Source organism: Typha latifolia, chromosome 12 (genome assembly GCF_019914945.1).
Source record: "Typha latifolia isolate L0001 chromosome 12, TyphaL0001v2, whole genome shotgun sequence".
Classification (NCBI taxonomy): domain Eukaryota; kingdom Viridiplantae; phylum Streptophyta; class Magnoliopsida; order Poales; family Typhaceae; genus Typha; species Typha latifolia.
The window spans coordinates 7,347,728-7,357,928 of record NC_133097.1 but is presented as its reverse complement, the minus strand read 5'-3'; the positions used below and the strand labels follow the sequence as shown (position 1 = coordinate 7,357,928).

The 10,201-nt window shown below is 41.9% G+C and overlaps 3 protein-coding genes across 3 annotated transcripts; 2 read left to right on the top strand and 1 right to left on the bottom strand.

Moving 5' to 3' along the window:
• The first annotated feature begins 242 nt into the window (after nucleotides 1–242).
• On the top strand, nucleotides 243–1,340 carry LOC140799108 (WUSCHEL-related homeobox 9-like). The gene is made up of 2 exons (XM_073153256.1): nucleotides 243–818; nucleotides 919–1,340. The coding sequence occupies exons 1-2, from the start codon at nucleotides 488–490 to the stop codon at nucleotides 1,113–1,115; spliced, it is 528 nt and encodes a 175-aa protein (XP_073009357.1). The 5' UTR covers nucleotides 243–487; the 3' UTR covers nucleotides 1,116–1,340.
• Nucleotides 1,341–2,485: 1,145 nt separating this feature from the next.
• On the top strand, nucleotides 2,486–7,021 carry LOC140799439 (26S proteasome non-ATPase regulatory subunit 7 homolog A). The gene is made up of 10 exons (XM_073153785.1): nucleotides 2,486–2,907; nucleotides 3,848–3,940; nucleotides 4,034–4,115; nucleotides 5,021–5,117; nucleotides 5,215–5,290; nucleotides 5,419–5,477; nucleotides 5,569–5,691; nucleotides 6,394–6,451; nucleotides 6,528–6,613; nucleotides 6,749–7,021. Exons 1-10 carry the CDS (start codon nucleotides 2,721–2,723, stop codon nucleotides 6,818–6,820), a joined length of 933 nt encoding a protein of 310 aa, XP_073009886.1. The 5' UTR covers nucleotides 2,486–2,720; the 3' UTR covers nucleotides 6,821–7,021.
• Nucleotides 7,022–8,290: 1,269 nt separating this feature from the next.
• On the bottom strand, nucleotides 8,291–9,998 carry LOC140798960 (BAHD acyltransferase DCR-like). Its single transcript, XM_073153052.1, has one exon. The coding sequence runs from the start codon at nucleotides 9,941–9,943 to the stop codon at nucleotides 8,543–8,545; it is 1,401 nt and encodes a 466-aa protein (XP_073009153.1). The 5' UTR covers nucleotides 9,944–9,998; the 3' UTR covers nucleotides 8,291–8,542.
• Nucleotides 9,999–10,201: the final 203 nt, after the last annotated feature.

Genomic DNA, 10,201 nt, shown 5'->3' with positions numbered 1-10,201 from the left:
CCCTTTGATACCTTTCTGCAGTAGCGACTGATGGAAGGTGCCAGAAGAGAAAGTATACAAATTTAACTCTAAACCAAAGCTACCAACCAAATCCAAACCCTTAGCCGAGACAGCCGAGTAGGTTAATTAGCCGTGTTATTTTACTGACAGCCTCGCTAATACGACACGTAATAAGACACAAGTCTATTAGACACGATGGCACTTCGATAGATATGGACGACCATATAATTAATCCCCCCCTTAAGGATGTCTGCTCGTCGACCGAGATCTCTTTCAACAGTGGCAGCTTTTGCGCATGTCTGCCCGGGCAGACCTCTTATATTTCACCACCACTTCTTCTCCTCCTCCTTCTTATCCATTGTATATATAGAAAGAGAGTTTGAAGTCTCTCTGCTTCTCTATAGATTTCAGGGACTGATCCACTGAGCAAAAAGACCACTAAAAACAAAAGAGGAGAAGCTCGCCCTTGGCCTGGGTTGAGACAAAGATGGAAGACGGGGGGTTTAACGCAAAAGTGGGAGCCAAGTGTGGCCGGTGGAACCCGACGGCGGAGCAGCTGAAGGTGCTGACGGACTTGTTCCGCTCCGGGCTCCGGACGCCGAGCACCGACCAGATCCAGACGATCTCGACCCACCTCAGCTCGTTCGGCAAGATCGAGAGCAAGAACGTCTTCTACTGGTTCCAGAACCACAAGGCCCGCGAGCGCCACCATAAGAAGCGGCGTCGTCGCGGTGGGTCGCCGGCGGACGAGGTGGAGCACGAGTCAGTAATGCCTCCGGATAGCAAGAGGGAGGCGAGGGCCAACCTTCGGCTTCAAGGTACGTGTACTGTGATATATCTATATATCTATATACATATATTTTCACGATATAAATTACATACGAGTTCTACTAAGTAGATTTACTACGCTTTGCGCAGGTTACATGCGAGGAGAGCAAGAGGTGATATGGGAGCGGCCGAGGAGAGAGATGGAGACGTTAGAGTTGTTCCCGTTGAAGACATACGAGCTAGAGAAGACGGAGAAGGTGAGGTATGGAAGGAACGAGTTCAAGGAGATGCCATTCTTGGATATGGGAAGAGATCCTCCGGTGGAGCTGAGACTAAGTTTTGTATAACACTAGTTAGTTGTTGTGCTTACGTTTGTGTAGTCTTTTTCGACAAGAGCTAAGAGCACTGAGATCGATTGTCTCTTGTTGCATGCACCCACAATTTAGAAATGACCAAAACAAAGAACAAATCTCTCTCTCTCTCTCTCTCCTTTCGTTTCTCTATTTCAATATTCTAATTGTACTGGAATGTAGGGTGTTAGTTAAAAAATTATCTGATTGTTTTGTATGCAAGGTACTATGTACGTACTGTAGGCACACATGGCTTTCTTTTGCACCGTGGAAGATGAGAGAGAGAGAGAGAGAGAGAGAGAGAGAGAGAGTTTGAAATGAAGGGACGCGTACTAATAATAAACTTCCGTGGGGGCTCTCGTTCGAGACCTCTCTTATTTTTATTATTCTGAGCATCTCCATCTTCGTCAACGGCTATCTATCTCCCACACCAAGAAGAAATTCCCCTCCACATCCTGCTTTAAGTTCAGACAAAATAGTTTCAAAGCCTGCAGCAATGGTGAAGCTTGGATGACTTCTTGATTAATTATTTGAAACAACACTTACTTGAGAGCTGTTTAGCTTCATGTATTTGAATAAGCTGCATCTATCATCACGCCATGTGTAGTACAAACATCAAATTTTTTTTTTTTTTTTGGGTATAGATGTCATAATATAGTCTTTCCGAGTGCTAAATTAAGCCTACATTTAACATCGTGACCATCATCTAAACATAGAATTTAAATAATCTTATAGTACTTCTGCAAAAAAAATCTATTAAGTATTAACCTCAACATTCACATGGAGATTCTCCAATAAGATAGTGCTTAAATGGTTAAAGGGTCTATAATATATAATATATGAGTGTATCCGAATTTGAATTCTAGCAATATCACAATTTACGAGGGATTTAAATCCCCGTAACTTCTACCATAGGCTGCTAGTAGGACTCAACTCATGAGCTACAATTATGTCTTTAACATAATTAATCTATACGATAATTATTGTAAGGAACCATTTGGCTTCCTATAATTAGAAAAACTACATCGACGTATATAGAGAATAACACAAATCAATTTTTAGTTTACGGATCGCGTGAAATATCTTATCCAAGGGCTAGAATAAACTCACATGCAACATCTTCATATCTATTTTAATGACTAAATAATAAATTAAAAAAGAAGAGAAAAAATGTACAACATTTATTTACATTAGTTTGTCGTTTAACATACAAATGCTACCTCTTAAGACACGACACATGAAACCAAATGACCTTTTAAGGTTTTTTATGAGGCATTTAAAGTAAAATGGAATTCCAGCAAAATACAGGTGTTTTAAAATAAATTTCCCTACATATATAATATAGAGTTAGGTATGTTCATGGGCTCATGGCCCCCATAAGAACCCAACTGGTAGGCCCCATGGGCTGTTGGGCTAACTAAGCGCATCTCATCCGAGCCTTTGTAAGTAATAAGAAATAATAGACGGACTAAAATACAAAAAAGTGTTGGGCTTTGCCTTGGAAGAGAAGCTTAGCCAGTGCCCTAGCGATCCAAGAACCGAAGAAAGAAGAGAGGAGAGTGAGAGAGAACCCTAGAGCTTGGGAACGCGAGGATCTGAACGATGGACGTGATAAAGACGCAGCAGATCTCTGGGCGGGCGATCGAGAAGGTGGTGGTGCACCCGCTTGTTCTTCTCAGCATCGTCGACAACTACAACCGGGTCGCCCGCGACACCCGCAAGCGCGTCATCGGCGTCCTTCTCGGATCCTCCTTCCGAGGCACCGCCGACGTCACCAACAGCTACGCTGGTCGGTGATCCCTTCTCACTTTCTTTCTTCTTGCTTTCTTACCTCAAATTTTGGGGCTTAGGGTGTCGGTTCAGATCGTTAGTTGAACTAGGAATTCAGATCCCTTCTAGAACACTTTGTTGGGGACTGTTAAGAATCTAGATTGTTGCTTTGATTGAAGAGTAGAAAATTTATTTATTCGACTCTTGGACATTCATCTGCTCACAGGAGATTAATTATTGTATAAGATAGGGAGGGATCTTGCAGTTCTTGGGGCTCTTAGATGCAAGAGTTAGAAAGTACGGAAGTCCAAAGTGGCTTGGCAGTATAAGAACGATAATTTGCTAGTGGATGTTAAAGATGTCGATGCTACAGAAGAAGAATAGAATTTAAAGAAAATAAAATGGAGCGAGAAAATTTTGCTAACCATTAATTATGTCCGAGTATTTGAAGAAATGTGGGCATGTTGCTTACCGTATTGGAAACATGTAATTCTTTAAGCATGCTTGGATGCTTTGCTTGGCAACATCGTCGAGGTTGTGCAGATCTTGAAAATATGCTGCATTAGACCTTATTGCAATACCAGATCAAAAATTGCTCTCCTATTGGGTCTATAGAATCCCTGGAGAGTACTTTGTACCTGATCTTTTACATTTGTTCATTTTTACCTTCCGGTAGCATTGCTAGTGAATTTGTGGTTCCATCAATAGTTACTCCTGTTCTTGTATGGGGTCATCTTTCCTGATGACTGACTGATTTTGAGTTATATTGAAGATTTTATATTAAATTTCTCTGCTTTTTAGTGCCCCTTTATTTGTTAATGAACGCGTTATGAAGGAGATTTAGACAAACTCATATTGTTTTATTATCTTCGATGTTATCTTTAATCTTGGCTTTCCTTACGAATCTTGAGCCCGACATGTTAGATCTCAGCATCTTGTGTTACATTGCCAATTTGCAGTGCCTTTTGAAGAAGATGAGAAAGACCCAAGCATATGGTTTTTGGACCATAATTACCATGAATCGATGTTTGGCATGTTCAAAAGAATTAATGGTGCTCCTCTTTCTATCACATCCTTTCATTACTTTGCATTGCCTTAAAGAAATTCTCCCGTTGATATAATTTTATGATTTCTTCATTGTCCAGCTAAGGAGCATGTAGTTGGATGGTATAGCACAGGCCCAAAATTACGTGAAAATGACTTGGATATTCATGCACTGTTCAATGAGTAAGATGATAAATAGCTATATCTTGTTTCCATGATTATTTTAACCTTTTGATTTTGTAGATTCTATCTCTGAATTATATCCTCCCTACTATACTCATCATATAACAATATATATTAGTTTGACTTCTCTGAAACAGCAATTTATTTCTGCATAACAAACTTTACTGTATTTTTGCTCATGATGCCTTGTTTCCAGCTTTTATTTTGCTTTAGTTCTGGGTAACATATTATTTAATTCAAACTGAAGTATGCTCATCATATCACTAGTATGTTTGATCTATAGAAGTTAGGTAGGGTAATTCACATATAACACCATTATTTATCACTCACAGAAGATATTCTCTACTATGGTGATCTACAAATCAGCCATCTGATTATCTTCTATGTTGAGACTTAAGAGTGCCTGAAGATAATGACTTAATGATAGAGAGTAACTGTAGGAACATTAATGTCATTCAGACTTAGAAAGATTGAAATGTCCTTAAGAAAATTAATTCCTAATAGAGTGTAAGACTAAATTAGAGGCTAAGAGAGTACTTTTAAAATAAATTTAACTAGTTTATGCTAATGTTAATTCCCTTCCAAGTGAAATACCCTTTCACTAGGTTTACTTAGGGACATGTGATACATGAGGTGTCATTTTGCGGATCCCATATGAGAGACCTTTCCCCCCTGTTATTTCCAATTTTTTTCTGGGTTAATACTCTGCTAAGTTAATTTGCAAATGAGTAAATGGCTGTGTAATCTATTTAAAAATGTTGTATTGCAACTTGTTGTTCTTTTCTTTCATCAACTTTTGTCGGTCACAAGCTATTTTGCTTGTTATCATTTGAATTCATACATATTGTATATGACGTTAAGTAAGTAGAGTTCTCAGTTTTAACTTGTGTCTTCTGATGTTGCAGTTATGTTCCTAATCCTGTGTTAGTGATTATCGATGTTCAGCCTAAGGAGCTGGGAATACCTACAAAAGCCTACTATGCTGTTGAGGAAGTTAAAGAGGTCAGTTACCCTCAAAAAAGAACTTCATGCTTGCTGTTGTTTGGTTAACACAGTGCAGTTGTGCTGAGAGTAGTTTTAATGCTTGAATTGGTTACAGAATGCCACTCAGAAAAGTCAGAAAGTGTTTGTGCATGTTCCTTCAGAAATTGCTGCTCATGAAGTTGAGGAAATTGGTATGCTTAAGATTATTTTTTTTAAATATATAACATTTCACTTTATTTCAGATACAATTTTTTGATGATTGCCAATTGGTACCTGCACGTTGTCTGACTGTCTTTCTTCTAATTGATTGTAACTTTAGGGGTTGAGCATTTGCTGAGGGATGTCAAAGATACGACAATTAGCACCCTTGCAACTGAGGTAATTTTCTCAGATGTTAGTTTTATTCTAAGAATGAAACTTTGAAGTCCTGAACTGCCACGAATGTCAAACTGTGTTTTATTTGTCGCAGGTTAGCAGCAAACTTGCAGCCTTGAAAGGACTGGATGCAAGGTTGCATGAGATACGTGGTTATCTTGATCTTGTTATTGATGGAAAGCTTCCTCTAAATCATGAGATATTATATCATTTGCAGGTACTATTTTCTGGTTGCTGGCCTGCCTTCCATTTTTACCATGAGTTCAAAAGATATATTAGTTGCATTATAGATTTATATTTTCTTAAGTTACCTCACTACTTAGGTCATATACGAAGTTTACTGACAACATGGATCCATCAAAGTGGTGGGTGCTTTGTATTTTACTCTGAAACTAGCATTTAAGTTGCATTGCTGAAGCAAGTCTTTACTCTCCACTTTCTAGGTATAATGTTTCCTTTGATTATTTTTATATAATGGCCAAGGTCTCCATGACTCACTTTTGATGTCCAACTCTACCTAAATGCCTGTCACTTGGTAAGGAAGGCTGAACCCAGATGCGCTTTTTGTTTGTATCTATTGTTAGATATTCGTGTAGATGCAGCAGACTGGAAGGTTATGGACGAGGTGAACCTGTTACCCTTTTGTCTTATTTTGTACATGGATGGTCAATCAAATAATTACTAGAGTTTCTGATCATAGGCGTATGTTCTGACTTTCTGCTCAACATTTTTTGTCTTTGGTAATCAAGTTGATGTGCAAGTACCACAATTGTCTTTCAGTCAATTATTGCTCAGCTGAAATATTACTGATATCCTCAGTACTGCTTCTAGCATAGTTTTGCATTTCATTGTCATTTACCAAGCTGGCTGATTTTACAAAAGCTCCTTTTTATTATTTATTATTTTTTATTTCCTGCAGGATGTATTCAATCTACTTCCAAACTTGAATGTGAATGAATTAATCAAAGCTTTTTCAGGTAACGTTACAACATTGTCAGCTTGAACCTTTGATATTTCCATGTAATGCTGATTATTTAATTAATTGTTATGCAGTGAAAACAAACGATATGATGTTGGTCATATATCTTTCTTCGCTTATCCGGAGTGTTATTGCACTTCACAACCTGATAAATAACAAAGTAACTTCTCTTTCTTACCTTGCTGATTTTGTTGAGTATATGCTTTCGAATTGAGCTGCTTCTTAACATATTTAGTCTTTCCTTGAGAAAGTATCAGCAAATTTAGACTTGGTTAATATATCTCTTTGATGGCAGATGCTGAACAAGGAACATGAGAAAGCTGAAGACTCAAAAGCCACAGCTATACCAACTTCAGCGGGAAGCTAGGAACCTAAATGTCGTCCTCACTAAGTTATCTCAGCATTCATTTTGACAAGTAGACTGGTTTGTACTTTAAACCAAGTGTTAACGCAGTTGAAAATACACATCATACAACTTCTCTTCTACTGGATGCTTCTCATTCTTTATTGTTATAGAGATTGAGTGTTGTGGAAATATGCCAACCAGCATATGCTGTTGAGCTGCAAATGGTTAGTTTACTTGTCGTTCAAATGAGAATATGACACCATGGACTACTCCCCCGTGAGGCCCTCTATTATTGACCTGGCTTTGAGGTGTCAAGGCATAAAGGAGGTTTATAGAGCTTCATATCCCGATTGAGTAGTTGATAAAATAGTGGTCTTACAACATACTTATTGGTAAAATCTCGCTTCTTTAAAATTTGCGTGCTCCTTTCCAATTTTGTGACTTCGTTTTGTCACAGTGTGCTTATTTTTACTCCCATTGATTGATAATTATCTAAGTACAGAGATAAACCCAATCTTCTATTCTCGTGATCTCTTCTTACCTCTTCTTGCTTTCTTCTACTATTTAGATACTTTAAACAAACCATTTCTTCTCTGCGTATCCGTTTTTATTTCTAGTCACTCTGTTTCTCCAGTTTGGACTATCCACAGAGGTATAATGTAAGTAAGACATGTATCTGAACTTTGCCTCGTCAATTCCACCGTACGGAGAGGTAAGAATTCCATCTGCCAATTCCTAGTAGCCTTAAAAACTAATCCCAGTTGGATTAATTATATACAAGAATCTTCTGATGATGGAAAATATTCCAACCATTAATCTTGATATTGGAAGATTCAAGACAAATGCACAAGCCCAAAAGGGTAACTTTCCAAAGTTCAGGTGAAGTACAAGATACCTGCTCCTGGGGCCGGATGGAGATGGCCCTCGGGTGCGAAGGCAAAAAGAAGTTTGATAGTTTCTCGGGGTTAGGCAATCAATCCGAGTTGGTAGTTATTTCTCAGTAACCGAAGGTTATTTTAATTCTAAATAATATTATGAAAAAATTGTTTGGTGGCATTATTCAACGGTTCAACTCAGTTGATAGCTCGGTAGCGTAACCTCGCAGCATTTAGTTCGAAGCAATTGCTTTACGACAGATATGACTTGAAGGGGCCTAAGTGACTCTATATTTAGAGAGAATTAACTCTTTATTCCGTCCATATTTAGCTTTCGGGCTCATTAATGATTAATAAAAGAACTCTGGATTGGACAAAATCTTGAACCAATCCAATAGGGGTTAGGCTAGAATCATGCCAAGTTTCAGCAAAATAAGTTCAGTTTAAGCCGGGGGCAGACTAAAACGTTATATTAAATAAGAATTTGAGGTCGAATTATATTGACGGGCTTTGCAATTAAACGAACGTTAATTTTGTTGTATGAATAGTGGATTTGCAGATAACGATGTGATAGGTCAAAACTAGCATAGTGATCTAACTTGAAGGATAAATGAAATTATTAAGAACACATCCCAAACCTTTTCATCAAATAATCTAAACGACACAACCTGCTCAGACAAGTCAGCTACGGAAAGCACACGTGGCTCTTCCCCATAGGCTATTGGAGCAGTTATTATTCTTCACCCACTACTAGTACTACTACTACTACTACTACATATTAAAGACAAGAAATATCTTTCCGACCACAAAGCGACAAACCCCAGCCGTTATTTTCCCTGCTTGTATGTTTTGGCGGCAGCCAACGGTCTCATTCCTTGGAGACATAGTACATGAACTCCTCGTCCTGGATCAGCGCCTCCATCGTCTCCGGCGCGAGACACACCTCCACCTCCACGCTCCCTCCCCCGTCTCTCCCCGGGAACGCCGACATCTTCCCGTCGAACTTGTTCGCCTTCCCGCTCCTCACGGTCACCGGCTTCCCCCACCCGAAGTCGTTGCCGTCGTACATCGGGAACCGGTTCGAGCTCCCCATGGTTACCCCGGCCCCGTCCGGGTTCCCCAACGGGAAGCACCGCGGCGCCGCCTCCCACTCCGCCACCGCCCGCCTCACCGCCCCGTCCCCGTGCGCCGCCACACTCCTGTGGAGCAGCGCCGCCGTGTGCTCGATACCGCTCCTGGCCACCTCCCCCACCGCCGCCCGCGTAGCCACGCTCTGGATCGCGTTGCCGAAGTAATTCGCCAACACCGGCGGGTTGACTCGGTGCCGGCAGTTAACCGCCATCCGGAACGTCGTCGTGGCGTCCGACGGGAGCTGCCTCCGAGCCCGCGTCGTCGATCGCCATATCTGGGCGCAGAGCGCTTGGAACGACGAAATCTCTCCGTCCTTCGCGGCCGCCTCTTTATGGTCATGTATCGACTTTCCGTATACTTCTGACTCTCTGTCATTAGCGGCGAGCTTCGTAATCCGGCGGTTAGCTGTTACTTTAAGCTCGCGGATCGCCGCGCCGCTGAAGTGGAAAAACCGCTCCCTCACCGGCGCGTCGGCCGGAAACGTGACCGCCGGCCCAGCGCCGCCCGGGAAGAGGAGGACCGCCGTGGATTTCCCGAAGTAATTCCGTCTGAAATCCGGCGGACTCAGCGCGCCGTCGTCGCCGCGGCAGAGCGCCGCCCAGGTGTTAAAGAAGTTCCAAAACGACGTCCCGTCGACGACAGCGTGGTTGACTGCGGCGCCGATAAAGACGGCGCCGTCGCCGAGAGCGGTAAGCTGGAACGCGGCCAATGGCCGGAGGTGCCCCTCGTAGCTCACCGTGCATTCCATCGGGAACAGCCTCCTGACCGGTGCCGGCACGTCGGAGTCCGGCGGGAGGAGCGAGGCGAGAGTGAGACCGGGCGCGGCTGCGTGGAAGAAGTCGACGCCGGCGTCGACGCAGGAGATGGCGATGACGCCGTCGGGGCGCGTAGTAAACCGGCCAGCGAGGGCGGGGAAGATGGTGAGGGCGGCGGAGAGAGAGGACAAGAGGTTGGATAGCAAATGGGTGATCGGAATAGGAGGCGGCGAGAAGAATAACCCCTTCTGGATATAGTGGCAGGATAGCATAGGGAGGTCGGATACGGACAGCTTCAAATCCCCAATTGTGGAATTAGAATCCGGATAAGCCACAAATTTGGATAAAATTGTGACATTAGGAGAGGAACTGGGTGGAGCCATTCCCTTTTTAGGTGTTTAATTAAAAGTGAGCGAGCGAGCGAGTGAGTAAGAAAGGCTGCTTGAATTGAGAGAGCATTCTGGGAGTTTTATAGGGGAGGGAGGATGCATGCATTTGAGGTTGGGAGTTACTGTTCGTGCACTTGGTGAATTAGATAGTTTTTTTTTTTCTCTTTTTTTTTTGTACGGAGATCCCTAAAAGATTTTAAATAATATTTGGCCGGCTCTTGAGTCTTGACCAATCCTAATCCGCCGCCCTTC